This window comes from Erigeron canadensis, chromosome 5 (genome assembly GCF_010389155.1).
Source record: "Erigeron canadensis isolate Cc75 chromosome 5, C_canadensis_v1, whole genome shotgun sequence".
NCBI lineage: Eukaryota > Viridiplantae > Streptophyta > Magnoliopsida > Asterales > Asteraceae > Erigeron > Erigeron canadensis.
This window is the reverse complement of record NC_057765.1, coordinates 27898592-27916426: the sequence shown is the minus strand read 5'-3', so window position 1 is coordinate 27916426 and position 17835 is coordinate 27898592. Positions and strand designations below refer to the sequence as shown.

The 17835-nt window shown below is 28.8% G+C and overlaps 2 protein-coding genes across 2 annotated transcripts; both read right to left on the bottom strand.

Annotated features, from left to right (window-relative positions):
• Positions 1 to 3652: 3652 nt before the first annotated feature.
• On the bottom strand, positions 3653 to 4186 carry LOC122601488. Its single transcript, XM_043774242.1, has one exon. The coding sequence runs from the start codon at positions 4184 to 4186 to the stop codon at positions 3653 to 3655; it is 534 nt and encodes a 177-aa protein (XP_043630177.1).
• Positions 4187 to 9108: 4922 nt separating this feature from the next.
• LOC122598824 (defensin-like protein 1) lies at positions 9109 to 10209 on the bottom strand. The gene is made up of 2 exons (XM_043771311.1): positions 10110 to 10209; positions 9109 to 9423 (listed from the first exon to the last, which is right to left on the bottom strand). Exons 1-2 carry the CDS (start codon positions 10189 to 10191, stop codon positions 9242 to 9244), a joined length of 264 nt encoding a protein of 87 aa, XP_043627246.1. The 5' UTR covers positions 10192 to 10209; the 3' UTR covers positions 9109 to 9241.
• Between the last annotated feature and the right edge of the window lie 7626 nt (positions 10210 to 17835).

The window sequence follows — 17835 nt, the reverse complement described above, 5'->3', positions numbered from 1 at the left end:
AAAATCAGTTAAAAGAATCTGAATTTAATTTATAAAAATGACAAGATTACCCTTTATTAATAATAAAACAAATATAAACATTAATAATAATTAAATATAAACAAGAATAATAAACTAATGTTAATAATATAAATAATAATAATAATATAATAATAAGAAAAATAATGATAAAAATAATAAAACTAATATTTTAATAATCATAAAAATAAGAATAAATAAAAATAATGCTAATAAAAGCTATATTAAATAAAAAAATTATAAATACATATAATTTAATATAATATATAAATTAACGATAACAATATTGTAAATATCATATTATAATAAATAGTTATAATAGAAATAATAAAATTATTATTTTATTATTTATATTATTGGTATTTATTATTTTTATATAATATTGCTGTAAATATATAAAATAATAATAGTATAAATATATAAAAATATTAGTAATATAAATAATTTAACAATGGTATTATTATATCACTTATATTATTATTATTTTTATTATTTATGTATAATATTATTTATATTATTATTTATTTATTTTATAATATTATTATTAATTATTATTACTGTATAATTTTATTTTAAATTTATAAAAATAATAACAATATAAATGTGTATGAATATTAATAATATAAATAATATGAAAATAATAATATTATTTTATTTATATTATTATTAATTTAAATTTTTTATATAATATTATTATATTATTATTATTATTTTTTTTTGTATATTTATGTTATTTATAATATTTTAATTTTATGAATTTCTAATAAAAAAATAATAATTAAAATAATATAATAATAATAATAGTCTATTTGTTTGAGGTTTTTTGGGTAATTTATACACTTTCCATTGGAATGTTAAACATTTCTTCAACTCTTCAAGATATGGAAGGAATCTTGAATTCTATGTTTCAGACAATTCAAAGGAAAGTTTTCAATTCTAATTTCATCCTATTTCCCAACCAAACATGGTAAATGATGGAATTCAGATTTCAATTCCCATGAATTCCAGGGAATTCCACGAGCCAAACACCCTCTAATTTCTTCACACCTTTCTTGTGTGAAGAAATTTGGTGTTACAAATTAATTCATACACTTTTAAATGTGAACAATTGATATAGTTTTACACACTTGAAAGTGTGAACCTTTTTTCCTCACATGTATAAGTGTGAAAAAGTTATAATTTTTCATATTTGTTCACACTTTTAAATATGAATACATTTTAAGCATTTTTAAGTGTGAACAAATTAAGATATTTTTTCACACTTCTTATAAGTAAGTATGAATAAATGATATTTTTATTGTAGTCCCATAATTGCTAACTAAAAAAAAACATATCAGCTCTTAGTTATATAGAGAAAAAAGTGTATAAAAATGTGTCATGTATATTTTATACGCATATACACATTATTATTATTTTCATAATCACCAAGTTTTTAAATATCATTTCAAGACAAAATTCGACCTATCAATAATTCAAATATTGTCATTTTTCAAGATAGATATTTATCTTATTTAAAAGTTTTGCTAACTTGTACGAGCCATCTAAGCACATGTTATCGTGTAATTATTTCTTAAAATATGACAAAATTCATTTTAATACCTTACTAATATAATTTAAAATTTACTTGAATGAATTATATATAGTAATGCAAATTTTTACTCTTTTGAAACCCAAAATTAAATAACTTGACGGTGTTTGTGATTGCGTTTTGAACGGATTATCTGATTTTTGCGTTTGCATAACCCAAATAATGAAAAAATTGTGTTTAGCAAAATAAGTGATTATCAGCCTTTTATTAAACACAGTTTTGAAAAAGCAGGTAAAGACATGTTTTTTTAAAATTCAGTTTTAAAACACATAATCTATTTTAGAAAGACAAAAACAAACACTTCCTCAAATGCATATATATATATATATATATATAATATTGTAAAAAGTTTATAACCATTTTATATATTGCTTAAAATTTTAATATGTGAAATAATTAATATATCATATCTTTATAACATAAAATATTAATATATAAGTATATATATTTTTTAATATTTAGTTAAACTTTTTCTACTATATACCAAGTTAACTTCTAAAACCATATCTATAAGACTAAATGAATTGACAATAAGATAAAGACAACTATAATACACGTAAAATCAATATAAGTTATTCATAAGCCAATAAAACTGACGGCTTATAAGCAATGACGAAAGATCAGTAGGATCAAAAGGAGTTTTCGTCCTTTCAGAATTCTGAGATGAAATTAGCAATGTTATGGAATTTTTTTTTTTTTTTTTATGTATTTATCCCCTTCAAAAATTTTAAAAAACATATATCCGATTTAATTTAGATTAAATTTTGACCCCTTCTATAATAATGTTCAAAGTTTCGCCTATTCTTATTAGTGTGGTTTTTTATTTTGAAAAGATATATATAAGTTCGAGTCTTACTTTCCTCGTTTATGAAGGTAAATTAGTCGAGGATTTTTTGGAATTGTGCTTGGATTCCATTCTAGATTGACATTATATAATTATAAGTAAGAGGAGAGTAATATGTCATTTACAAAAAAAAAGAAGATAATTATTCATAAACTATGTTTTTTTCTTAACTAACTCCTATTTTGACATAACATTTTAACTAATCAAAGCATTTTTTATATTTAAAAGGTTAATCAAACTTTTATATGAAGTTGTGACAAGTATTATTTAAAATCATTAACCGAACATAAATATTTAATTTATCCGTTACATCTACCGGTTATAGTCCTAGAGGAAAGTTAGTTTGAGAACTATCAAAAAAAAAGAACGCGAGAACCAATCCTGACCATTGATTTTGATCTTGATAATATTTAATTTTCTCTCTCCTCATTTTCACCCAATTCATTCAAATGGTTTTATCTCACAAACCGTACATCGTTAAACGAAAAAAAAAGCATGTGTAGTCTTAAAATTTCATGCTCTTTCATTAGAGATGCGACTTGATATACTTTTGACAAACTTTTAAATTTCGATTTTTTTTAAAATTTTTTTTAGCGATAATCCTACACATGTGCAGGACATGTGTAGGGTATACATCATACACATCTTACACATGTGCAGGTAAAAAAAAAAATTCGAAAAAAAAAAAATTTTGAAATTTAAAAGTTTGTCAAAAGTATATCAAGTCGCATCTCTAATGAAAGAGGACGAAATTTTAAGACTACCCATGGTTTTTTTTTCGTCTAACGATGCACAGTTTGTGAGATAAAACGTTTTGAAAAATTTGGATGAAAGTGATGAGAGAGAAAAAAGGAGATGAGATGTGTGGCCCAGATTGGTTCTCGCTTTCTTTTTCTTTTGATGGTTTTCAAAATAACCCACCCCTATAGTCCTATAACTTATGTATGTCCTAAAGCACAAATTAACATTAACATTATCTTTTATCTAGTGACTTGATTATTTAATTAAATTCTCGTATCTTTTAAGGATGATTAGACTAATACATTAAAAATAGAAAACATCCAACTTACGTGGTTATCCATTCAAATATATCAAACATTACAAGTGGATGCCAATTGCCAAACTCTCTAATTTTTTATTTTTTTTTTTAAGAAAAAAAACAAGAACAAGAACACACATTATTAGTTTATTACTATCATATTCTATGAACCAATATACACCATAGGGGAAAACTCTTCATCTCTCAATATCTTTTGTTGCCTTGCAATAAAAGCTTCCACAGTTAGCCTGAAATCTTCACTACTCAATTCTTCCTTCACATGACTTTTCTCCATCACTTGATCACCATAACCATCATTTTTCGACTTGCTTATATCCGTCGCTGATCGTCTTAATTCCTTGTGCATACTTTGATCACCTTCACATTTCACTCTAATTCTATTTTCTGATTTACTTCTACATATCTTCTTTTTATTAGTAGTAGGATTCGTAGTAGTAACAAGAGTGGTACAATTTACTAAATTATTGTTGCAATTTTTGACATACTCATAGCACATATCATCTTTTTGGTTACTATCATTGTTTTCAAAAACTTTAGAGTGTAAAAAAAGGATCAAAATGATCATGTTTCCTATCACGAAAACGAACTTTGGACTCGATACCATGAAAGTGATCCCTTTGAAGTAATCACTTGAAAATTTGACAAGGGATGGTACTTGAGATGAAAAGCTAGACATCATGAGCAAGAAAACAAACATCTCGATGAAACGAAAGAGTGTTGTGAGATTTTGAAACTTTTTGTACTTAAAAATCGAGTTGGTTTTTTTGATTTTTATATCCAAGGATTTCATTTTTGATACTTGTTTTGTAGTCATGTGTACAAAATTTGATAGAGTGGTGGTTTTAGGTGTGTTTTGATGGAGCTTTTAAGTTATGAAAGGCTTGAAGGGAGGAATCATTAGTGCAAAAAGTGTAGTGATCGCCATATTAGTAATTAAGTTGTATGGGTGTTTTTTGGTTTTCCCCTCTTGTTATTATGGTTTGGAATAGAAAGTATTCGAAGGTGGACTGTGCTTTTATAGCCCCCCAAAAGAATTTGAATTATTGTTCTCCATTTTCTTTTCAATTTTTTTGTTTTCTTACTTTAGCAATATGAAAATTTCCGATAAACTTAAATTTAAAGTTATATTTATTGTTTATATTTGGTTTCTACTTTAGACGAGGTTTAGACTATAGAGGATTTTTTGGCCCAAAGCCAAAACTCCAAATAAAGTTTTAAGTTTTTGAAAACCAAAAACCATTTGATTGGTTATTTGGTTTGGTTTGTCGGTCCTTTTGTTTGGTTTAGATTAATTTTGGTTCAATATGGGTTTTTATTTTTCTACTTATTCAAAAGAATTAACGTCTTAGCTTAAAAAAACAGTCGAGTGTAAAACAAAAATATGATAAAACAACTAAAACACAAAAATAGTTTTTATTAGGTAATTATATATGTTAGGTGTTATAACTAGTATAAACTTTTAGTAAACACAATTAAATTTGTTGTGCATTTTTTTTAACATTCGATGGCAGAGCCGTTATACGCCTATTTTGGTGCGCATGCCACCGCAAAAATTAAAAGGAAAAACCTTAATAGCCCGCAAAATGTCACTACAATTAATTAAGGTAAACTAAAACTTTCACCCTCTTGAATTCAAAAGGTAGGTCTACACATGCCAAACTTTCATTGAGGGACTTAGGATACCAATCGGTTATTGCTACATTGGTGTATTTTTATTTAAGACATACAATTGACAACTTTTTTATATACCTTTAAAATATTTGAATTGGTGTGCTAAACATAATCCTTAGGATTATTGTTAAAGTGCATTAAATAATTATACATTTATTTTAAAATCAAAAGGTGAACTTTTCATATAGAAAGTACAATTTCATATGCACGTTAAGTACAACCTTATGGCTGAGTTTAACATTTTCCTATTTAAACTCCCAATATATATCGTTGATAAAATGTGGCAACAACTGGTAATTTAATCCTTTTCTTCACTATTTTATTTCTTTCCCCTTTTAATTCATATCATAAGATGACATTATATAATATTACTAGATTAGTAACCCTTATATTATGCGAGTAGATCAAGAAAAATTTTACTTTAATATACCGAAAGTGTTTGTATATGTCATGTAGTTCAATAATAAAAAAAAATATATATAAAATTTAAAAGAAAGCATGTAACCCATTCGCATGTAACAAACTAAAATATTCAAAAGTAAAGATATTTAATGAAGGAATAGAAATCAAAATTTAATTAGATATGATGTGATAAATTAATTAAATAAAAACAAATAATTAATAAGAAAATATCTAACAATGACAAGTAGTTTTTCTTTTAATAAAAAGACAACATCGCAATTTTCTTTTCTTTACTAGATGGATACCCGCGCGATGCAGCGGCGGTATACTGTGGCGGTGGGCGAAAGTGACAGCGGTTGATGGTAGTAATTTCCATATCAGTGTTAACAAAATTGCAGGTTACAAAAGAGGGACAGTGGTTAGAGTGTGTCTGATTTTAGGGTGGAGAGGGTATTATGAGAATAAAAAATGTCCAAGGGCAAATTAGGTATTTCAAAGACAGAAATAGTTAATAGGGAGAGGGATTTGCTTTATTAGGTAGTATAGATATAAGAGATAAATTTATAACAGGGCTAGATTTTATGGTATATAAAACTATATATAATAGATGTGGGTTCCAACGGTAAGTTTTTTTTCAAGGTCTTAGAATCGAGTTTTGGGTTTCACATCTTCAGGGTATTTCCATGAAGAGGGGATTGGAGGTCCAGCAAATTACTGATTAAAATTGCCTCCAGCACGTTTAAATCGAAACTAAGTTTAAAATGAAAAAAAATATATATATAGATAGATAATAATAAGTGTAGTACTAGACAAGTAGACATATTCGACCCTGACCCAACATTGTTGGTACCGATTACTACAAATAATAAAATGCAACACACACATAATAATCAATAATAATATAAACAGAGAAAACAAACACCACAAAAACTTTATTATTTACAAGAAACTTATCTTAACGTCTCAAGAATATTTTTTTTCATACAAAAATGAATTGATTAAAACTTCTAACTAAAAAATACAAAGTACTTTGTAATATTCATTATATGCAAAAGTTTAAATGCTAAAACCTTTGGATTATATATAAGCCAATTTACAAACTCAATTACAATTCTATAATACTAGCATGATACCCGCGCAAATGCGGCGGCGTGACCACAATGCGATGGTGACGGGCGGCGGTGGCGACTGATGGTGGTGTCGACGAGTAGTGTGGGCTATTATGTAAATCTAATTAATATAATGGGTAGTATAGTTATTTTAAAGGTTGAGGGACTAATGGTGTTTTTGTTTCATTTAGAGTGGGGTTGTATTGTATTTATAAGATATTGTTTTAATGGAGGGTAATTCTGACATTTTCTCCCCTGTAACTTTCAACAAGGGGGTCTATTCTTTTTAATAAAGAATATATATATATAACTTCTGTATTTCTTAAAAAAAAACTGGGGTTATACCCTTATTTGTTTTCTCATTAAAGCACATATATATAGTAAAATCTAATCAATTACGATTTAAGAGAATACACCAAGTATTACGTGTATTTGCTGAAGTAACTGAAAAGGTTACGTGGTTTGATTTAATTGTATGATACGAGTACTTTTTATTGATAAAAGTTAACTATATCAAAGCAATTTAGTAAAGATAATTTATAGGTGTTGAACCATTTTAAGTACGTGGCAAAACAATGGTCACAATGTAGACACAGTGGATGGGGTCTCCGACTCTCCATTGTCACTCTCCTTCCTTACTAACTAAGATAATGCTTGCCACATTAAGCCTAACGCCAAAAGTGGCGTTCTTTTTGAATCAATATATATCAATATATTGACATTTTATGGGTCATATTGTACATGCCAAGTAATTAAACACTATTTGCATTGTGGAGTGTGGAGACATTGACTCATTTTTATGGAAAAGAATATTTATCTTTTTTTCTGATAGTGCTAGACTTTTGTATGATACTTGTAGAGATATAGAATGGATAACAAAAGTTACATACTAGTATAAAGGAGTAGAAATGGGTGCTCTCGCATTGTTGTGGGTATTTCTTTTCCAAGTCTAAATTCATTGTAAAAAAAAAAGTACTCGTAAATTGATAGGAACTTTTTAGGCCCATATATCATTTTGGTACTCACATAATAGAGCAAGGATAGTATTAAAGTAAATCAGCCATAATTTAATATTGCCTTTGACATGATTCAAACCTGGGTTTTCCTAAGATTGGCGGCTGGTGGTTATCCCACCAAAGTTAGACGGTGAAAAAAAAAGTAAATTGATGTGATCCCTTTAAGCACATGCAACTTTTTTGGTACCCAAATAAAATTCATTGTTTGTAACATAATATTTATCTATACTACTATATAAAAATTATAACACCATGTTGAAATGTCAAAAATTTTGGTACATGCGAAATTACCATTTTATCCTTAGTTAATTAACTTACACAATCGTTTCATTATCTTCTAAGAGGGTGTTTGAGATTGAGTTATAAAGTGATTATCTGATTATTGCGTTTGTAAAACACAAATAATCTAGAAAATTGTTTGTATGAAAAAGTGATTATCGGCTATGAAAACGCAGTTTTGGAGAAGCATGTACCTACATGCTTTTTCAAAACGCACTTTTGAAAACGCATAATCTCTTTTGAAAAAGCGGATTCTGTTTTGTAATTGCAATACCAAACACCCCCTAAAAGTGCTACTCTTTTAAATCAAATACCTACACAACTTGACGCATCTGCCGCCACCAACGGTCGCCGCCGCCGTCACCATCCGTCGATGCTACCACATCAGTGTCGCTGTCATCGCCGCCGCATTGCACGGGTACCATGGTCATATTAACTTAATACAATAACGACATTTCGATAACAATGATACACACGTACAACACATCTCGATAACTTTTTTGTTTTTTTTATTCCAATAACTCCAAGCCTCTTTAATACACATTATAGTTTATTACAAGTGAGATACATTTAAAGGGTTAGAATTGTATCCGCATAATATATATACGGTGTTAATTTTTTATTTTCTCAAAAAATATTCTAGTTTGGTTTTGATCAAACTGAATTATAAAAATCGTAAACTCCAATCAGTACATGCGGCAATTAGCGACCATGGCTCGCAACCAGCTTTAAGCCTTTCACGACCACCAATTTCAAATTATTTAACACATGTAAATCTATAAAATGATTAGTAATATCTTAAAGTGTTAATCACAAAAATCGTCCCTGTAGTTTGTTAAAAATTACAGGTTCTACTCTTCATAAGTTACAGTTTTAATCCCTGACTTTTGATCTACGTCCACACTTTTTGTAGAAAATCAACAATGTGGTCAAAAAGTTAAAGCTTTTAGACCAAAACTATTGATGAAGTTCCAAAATTAGGGATCAAAACCATAATTTAATAAAGATATGGATGAAACATGTAAATTTTGAAAAATCATATGGATGATTTAAGTAATTAACTCTGTTTTAAATCACAAATAAAGTTAATTACAATCTGCACTAAAAACACAAAGCTAAAATACGCAAAAACACACTAGTTTATTTCATTCATTCACTAACAAAACAAAAACCCACAAATTCTTTTATTGAAATCGAAATGCAACAGCTGAACCATGATTTATAAATTTGAAACCCATATATATATTCTCATATTTAGCAATTGAAGTAGCAAAAGCAGGCTCTGCCGACACCTTGCTGATGACATGCTCCATGCTCCGCCTTCTCCCAATCGCGACATTGTTGATCACAATGCTTCGAGTCCCCACAGTACCCTGACCACGTCTTGCTTCTCCGTCTGCATAGGCCATTCGTCTCTTTCATACCAACCACCGGATCTGCAATTACTCTCGAAAACATATTAACGTACTTATAACATTTTAATCTCACAACTAACTCGATGTAAATTCTATTTTCGCGATAAAAAATTTAGAGTAAATTTCATGGATCGTTCCTATGAGGGGCGGTACTACATGGGGCAAAAGGGGCCAATGCTCCCCTCGAAATTTAGATTTTGTCATGTATTTTAAAATTTTTAATAGATTTTTAAAAACTTACTATAAGTTTTTAACATTTTGCTCTTTTTTATATTTATTTTTCATGAATTATTTACTTTTGCCACCTCAGATATTTTTTTTCCGGTACCATCTCTGAACTTCTTGTGTTTACAATAAATTTCACCTGTCATCTTTATCTTTTAAAAATTACGTTGACTGTCCTTGCTTTTGCAACTAGTTGCACCAAAAGTCCCTATAATTCGTTGCTCTCGCGATACGATCTCTACTTTGAAACTAATTGCTCTCACAGTCCCTGTGTTTTAACGTGAGATTTAAACATCCGTTTAAAGTAGGAACTGTGAGTGCAAACTAGTTTTAAAAGTATGGATGACCAATGTAATTTTGTAAAGATGAAGAGATATGTGAAATTTACTGTAACTTACATCAACGATCCATGTAATTTAATCAAAATTTTATATCGCAACAAATACTTCATAAATTTATCTGTTGCAAAACACTTTTCTTACCTGAATGAACAAGGAGGAGGAAAACAAAGAGAAACACATACATATAGGTATTGACTTTAGTGTTTTTCGCCATTATTTGCATGTAGATTGATCTCTCGTTTAATTAGTTGATATGGAGGTATATATTATTGATGCCTAAATGCTTATTTATAGAGTAAAAATTTGATCAAAACTTGTAAACACTAGATGTCCAACACCTTGTGACAAGAAAAGAAATCTATCTATATATGTATGTATATATTACATTATGGTATAAATCGGATAACGTCAAACACTTAAACTAAATGCTTTACACATTGTTATCTACACCATGTCAAATAAAAGTCGATGTACGTGGTATCAATAATATTGTTGACTTGTTAATTGTTTTGAAATTTCTATGCAATTACTGCGCTATTCTTTCCCTTGTATATATCCATGCCAAGTTTATCCAGAGCAATTTCTTGTATAATACTCCATTGTTGTCTCTATAAGAGCTAATTTAGCTAGGCTGGGTCGTCCTCGAGAATATACAAGTGGTACAATCGCATAGCTTTTTTTTTTTTTTTTCCTTTTAAAAGGGGTACAATTTTGCATAGCTAGGACCTTCATTTTCATATAGTCCCCTAGATTAGTAATTTAGTATGAATACCATATTGGTAATCGTCCAATATAATTAACTTTGATTTTCTTTTTTCACAAAACTTTATTAATACTGATCAAGTGTGTTTTTCCAACGGCTATTTAATGAGATTTTTTTACTCATTTATAAAACAAACAAGTCCCCTTTTAAATTTTCTATCTTTGAATTTTCTCAACCAACCTGTCCTCACTTATCACCGCCGTTACCTATCACCGCTGCTGCATTGGGCAGCAGCGCATGTACACTTCTAGTTTGGTTTTGACGTCCATTTATTTTTAAGAATTTTGTTAGAGAGCAATAAATAAGAAGTATGAAAAATTATATCTTTTATGTAGAAAGTTAATTTTTTTTCTAAATAATATAATAAATATATAATTTTATACACGATAATAACAACCATTAGAACTATCATTAATAAGTTTCTCTATTTATAAATTACATTTTATTTTCATAAAAATCCATAAAACTATTTATATACGCTAGTAACAACCCATCGAACTATAAATAATAAAACTATGTTTAAATATATAACAAATATTCGACTTTCAGTTTTTGAACTAAGAGGATTAAACATATACAGTTAGTTTTCATATCTTTTTTATATAGAAATATATATATTTTTTTCATATATAGGAGGATTATTAAGTTTTAAATTTTGACTTTGACAATAAATTATAGATAATAAAATTATGCTCTGTCACTGTAAAATAAGGGGCTTTTTAAAGTCAATTAATTTTTAAACCTCATTTTGTTTGCTTAGGATTGCTCAAATTAAACAACAAAATAAAGCAATTAAATGGAGAAATAACAAGAAGGCCACACTTTATTACCTGATCGAATTTATATGTTTGCAAATTGTCATGAGTTTTTTTTTAACAGCGAGTTACTAGTAGTTAGCATACGAAACACCACAGTGACATCCAATTTGGCAGTATACGATGCTCGAATCATGCATGCCTGGGATGAAACTCAGGACTTTCGAAACCCTCCCTAATAATCCACTCTTACAAATGCAGTTCTATTTATGTTAGTTTTATTCTTAAATACTGGAGGGGAACCCGCACCATGTAACGGCGATAGTCGTTTTTTTGGTTGGGGAGTTTGTGTGATTTCTTTTTGGTTGTGTGTTTTTTGGATAAGAAAATTATAAGAGTAGTTTTAGTAGTTTAGTGTGCATTGTGTGTAGGTAATATAAAAGTTCAGGGGTATGTTAGACATTTTAAAGATAAAATGTTTTAAAAATAAAAATGGAGGCTTCGCTTTAATAGACAGTATAGATTTATGCATCATATACGTGTTTAAGTCGACAAATATTGTAAAGCTAAAACTTTTTTAAACCATGGATAATGTTACCTTATTTTATCATCATGAATTAAAAGAAAGCAAGGACTCAAAGCCAGTTTTGATTTTTGACAAAGAGAGAAGTATCCGCGTAGTGCATCGCCAGTGACAACGACCAGTAGTGACAGTTGTGGTTATTAATGTAAAAGTAATTGATGTAAAAAAAGTAGTTTAGTTATTTTAAGAGTTAAGTGATGTATATTGTAAATAATTTTATTAAGAGTATTATAGATATATTAGGTGGAAATATTTAAATTAGTGTATAAATGAGAGTGATAGTTTGAATAGATAGAATTGAAAAATATTTTAGGATTATTTTGGGTAAATGTAGTGCGTGGGTTAAAAATGTATTGAAATTTGGTATTTTAGGTTTTTTGAAAATAGAAAGTTGAAAAATGAGAGAGATAATTTATTTTATATGAAGTAAAGATAAAGATAAAAGTCGTGTTACAAATCAAACCAAAAAAATCCGTTCATAAATAACACAACCGTGCATCACACGAGTTCTAACATAGTTTACATATATGATAATTAGTTATAGGGAAAAATTCATAAAAAGATAATCTATTTACACAAATTTGCTATTAAAGATAACCTATTTTGTTTTCGTCTATTTAAAGGACCATATTTTCAAAATTTTCCTAATAGAGGGTATCTCGTTAGTTTTTGACAGACGACGCCCGTTAAATGCCACGTTTTTGATGCCACGTCATCAGATTTGCTGACGTGGCAGTTGACTTTGACTAACCTATATTCGTTCGGTTTAATCAAACGAATTTTGGAGGGGTAATTTTAGGGCAAATCTGATGATGTGGCATCAGTGACGTAGCACTTAACGGGCGTCATCTATCAAAGACTAACGAGATACCCTTTATTAGGAAAATTTTGAAAATAGAGTCCTTTAAATAGACGAAAACAAAGTAGGTTACTTTTAATAGAAAATTTGTGTAAATAGATTACCTTTTTATGGATTTTTTCCTAAATTTTATCTAGAAAATTTCATAAATATTTCACGTACCTATATCTATAAACCTCTATAAAATATATTGGCTTTTTATTTTTAGAAATTAAGCACTTTTTTCAGTATTCCCATAATATACCTTAAACATATTTTTTTCTTCCTAAAATACTCTTATTTAAACATAAAACCCTTATATACCTCCTTCCCCATTCTCTCTAATCTTAACACACTTTCATCGACCTTCTATCACCCTCCGTTGTCGTCCTCCTTCTCCACCGCCTCCCTCGATCTCAACCAACGCCTTATCTCCACCGCCGCTGCAACGCGCTAGCACTATGCTCGTTATCTAATAAAACAAACCACCCATTTTTTCCTTAAACTTTTGGTCTTTGAATTACCAAAAATACCCTTTGCCTTTATTCATTAATTTAAACATCTCCATTTAATATACCTATAATACCCTTAATGAAAATTTACACCCCAACACTTAAAATAACTAAAATACCACATTTAACATCAACTACTTTTACATTTACCACCATTATCGCCCCCACTGCCGTCCCACCATCGTCACCACCACCTCTGCCATTATTCTTTAAGTTGACCAATGTAAAGAATAATCAATGATTGAACTTGATTAAAGAAATTCTTAAAGGTTTCAAGTGATATATTATTTTTTCTTTATCTATGCATATTTATAGTTTTTTTTCTTAATTTTGATCATGAATCCAAGCAATATACCATTGTGTAAGTTTTCCCATTATGTAGCTATATAACTCATCTCTATATTAAATACAAAAAATTGCTATTACATCATCCTTTTATAAAAATAGCTTATTTGTTACTTAAAAAAAATTAAAACTTAGTTCTTTTCTATTTAACTTACTTATAAAGACATAAATATTTTTCTTCTTAAAATTTATTGTATTTTTATTTTTGTTATTTATGATTTAAATTTTTTCAAAAAAATATTTGTATTTTTTAAAATAATTTATACATGATCTTTTAAGTTATATTAAAAGAATTTGTCAAAACATATTTTCTAATTATCCTTTTATTATACGGATTAATAAGATAATTATATTTATTTGAAATATAAAGTACACTATTTCGAGGTTATGAGTACCGTTAGACTGTCGGAACTTTAGTGCGAAGATATGCTTTTATAAAACTTTTATTAATATGACCGAGTTGAACCCAAGTTAATTGACTAGTGATTATTATGTACTAAAAAATATGACATCAACATCATTCTTTAGATATTTGAACCGAAAATTAAGGGAAAAAAGTGATAAGTGAAGATCTATGCCTACATCTTTTTAAATTAAAGAAGAATATATGAAAAAGTTGCTATGAAAATTTTAGAATTTGAAAAAGAAAGACAAAAAAGAATAGTTTTATAAGAATGATTATTGCATTACATATATTTACTAGTAAAATTTCAATGTCATTAATTAGTTTGAAGCTAATTTTGGATACTTACTTAAAACTTTAAGATATATTAATAGATGATATGAAGTTAAAGGATTAATATTAACATTGACTAATTCTTAAGTCAAATGTGACATCATCATATTTATCCAAATACTCTTATTTAAAGTTAAATTTTATCCAAAGGTTTTTTGTTTCTTTTAGAATTTAAGATGCTCTTTTAGTATTATTGTTAGATTATTATTACATATTGTAGTGTGCATAAACTGTTTGATATAAGTCATATGAGAAGCTTTTCTGAATCAAACATGTGGGTTTTAAAAGAAACATTACTATGTGGAATTCGATTATATTCTACCAACACAAAAAAAAAGAAAAAAAGAAAGAGGAATTACCAATTATAGTGATACTAGTATACTACAATGGAAAAGGAAAGACAACAACTGATAAAAAAAGTTTGCTAATGCTAATGAACAACTTGTGAATGGACAGCCCCATGCATGTTTAACTTGATAATTGTGATTATGACATTGGGAAATGTCTGCTAGAAGCTCTTTTTTGCTATTACTATTTTATGAATTTAAAAACCTTTTGAGATATTAAAATCAAAACGCTTATAAGCTATTTTATCCATTAATTTGGTGCTTTATTAGTTTCATGTCCAACTGTTCTATTATAAGAAAGGTAAGAAAAATAGTAAAACAGTTACAAGCCATGTTGTTGCAAGGACAAATTTTCAGTCTTTGTAGGTAGCCGTTTTCAGTCTTTGACTAGTGACTTGCAAAATCATGTTCAAGAGATCGAAACTTGAGAAAATGTCCAACAAAAAACAGAAGACTCAAAAATGATCCTAATCCTATGATCCTATCTTTGTCCTGATTTATAACCTCAAAAGACTTAAAGAAATTCAGAAAATCCTGCAACAAAAAAACAGAAGACAGCAAGAAATGAGAGAAAAAAATGTTTACTTTCTTGCTTTCTTGAATGGCTTGTAAAGAAGCGTGGTCACAAATTTGGTACGAAATCTCTGGGATGAACTCAAGGCGCGCAACAATGGGTTGATTGTCGTTGTCTCTCTTTATATACAAATGGTTCAAATTGGATGATAAAGGCTTCTGAAGAGCTCGTTGGTGGTTCTTGGAAGAAATTTGCTGATTTATTAGAGGCATTTGTTCTAGCAACGGCGGCAATTCAGGGAATTTCTCGGCAAAATCTTCTAAAGTGAGCAATGCATTGTTGTAGCTTGACACCGGTGAAGGAGGACATTCGGGATCTTGATCTCTCTCCACGTTTTCGGGGTAACTATCCTGAAATGTTAAAAAGTCAAAACCTTTCAAAATTATTAAAATCTGGGATGTTTTTGTTTCTTTTTTGCTTTGTGGCTATAATTTTTATTCATCTTTCTATCAACTGATCAAACTAATTAAATTAGTGAAAGAAACCTATAGTCACATGTTTGTATCATTAATGAAATTGTGTTGGACTAACAGTTCACAAGGGTCAAGTGAGAGTACAAAATTTCAAGAAAGACTTTTAACACCTCTTGAAACCACCTCCAAGGTGGCCTAGTGGTCAGGATACCTGATTTCCCAAAAGAGTTCTCAAGTTCCAAAATCTCACTACGTTAGGTAACATCTAGGGCTGGCCGGCCACGAAAATTAATGGTTAAGAAACAGCCACAGAAATATTCTTGTTAGCCTCATACATCGGAGTCAAAAGACTACTCGCGATTCCTAGTAACATGAACAGAGAAAACCTCATGGAACTTGAACACCCTTGAATTATATTTCATCTGATTTCATAACCTAGCTATTAGGGAAACAAGGAAAAATAAATAGCTAGCAGTAACTCAGTGAAAGATTATTTTGTTTTTAAATCATACAACCTCTGGTTTCCATATGTTCAAACTTCAAACCTTTGTACTATCATAGTAATAATTTTGTGTTTGTAATATTATTACAAAACTTGTTTTGTAATCCTAGTAAACACATTAACTAATAATTACATATATATTTTAAATAGATAAGACAGAGTTTGCACTCCACTCCACCCTATTTTAAATCCTAGTCAAAACCCTTCTAGTCGTGGTAAAGGGAAGAATAAGTACCATTATAATATTGAAGCCGAAGCGTCGTATCATGATACTCGATTTGCAAATACGGAGATTCAAGGAGGCGGGCGTAAGAATAAGAATAGTGATATGGACATTATGTTTAAAGGAGAGCATTTAGTGGTGCTTAGTTTGGATGATAAGTTGATACATAACAAGACTGATGTTTATGAAATTGATTTGTATATGAGAGTTAAGATGAGGTATTATAAGTTGAGTTTGAAGAAAACGGATAAATACAAAGTGAGATGCCACTTAGGTTCCTTTGATTTCATCATCTGTGAAATTTGAAGGAACCAAGTGTAGTATACATGGGCGGCGCCTGCGGAAAGATGAAAAGAAGGGGAAAAAAAAGGCGCGGCAGACATCTCGAAGAGCTCTGACATATAACATATGCTGGTTTTTAAAATAACTTTTCACTATGTTTTTTCTGAGTGGTAATAATCTTGAGTACTATTATGATTGAACTACATATGTCCTTGAATTATTTGAACAACTTTTTCATATATGATCGTTAATTATTAATTGGATATATAAGCTAGGTTAATCGTCCATTATATTAAAATTTACGTATTATTTAAGGAATTTTTTCCATATGAAGTTAATAACAGCCATTAGAGCTTAGGTATTGGTCCTATTGATATCGGAGGTAATATACTTAAGTACTTAACAAACAAAATAGATACGCTTCTTTTTCTTTCTGCATAAAGGTACAAATTAATAGAAAAACATTATTTTGAACTATTGCGGCTAGGACTTTTTTTCTTTCTGCATTAATACAAATTTGAAAAAACGTACATTATTTTCCACCAATGAGTCTTGGGCCTAGATTTCAGTTCTCATGCATTAAACATGTTTGTACTAATTATGGGTTTCCAAAACAAGATAATATCGTAGTATGATGGGATTAAAAACTCGGCTGGAATTATTCCAAATCAAAGGAGAGACACTTGAATTTGATTAGAGAAATTAGGATGTGATTAGTAATTAACCTTTAATTAGGATTAATGACTTTTATTTATTTTTAGATTATTTAGAATCTTTTAACCCCTTGGTGTTTAATGTGTGCACTGCTAATCCTCATAGTTCCAATCACCTAATGAGAAACCTTATAGTTTGTCTTTAAGAGTAATTAAATAGACATATGAATTTCAGTTATCAATTATAATATCATAAATGGTAGATGATCAGTGATTGTCATAGTTCGAACAATCTTCCCCTTGACCAAGCGATCAAGCATTTATCTATGAGTATTTAATAA

Bases quoted from the DNA above. Each gene is read 5' to 3' on its own strand.
- LOC122601488 (XM_043774242.1), bottom strand. From the start codon at position 4,186: ATGTCTAGCTTTTCATCTCAAGTACCATCCCTTGTCAAATTTTCAAGT.
- LOC122598824 (XM_043771311.1), bottom strand. From the start codon at position 10,191: ATGCAAATAATGGCGAAAAACACTAAAGTCAATACCTATATGTATGTG. The intron at 9,424-10,109 runs GTAAGAAAAGTG...GAGTAATTGCAG, and splicing joins CCTCCTCCTTGTTCATTCAG to ATCCGGTGGTTGGTATGAAA.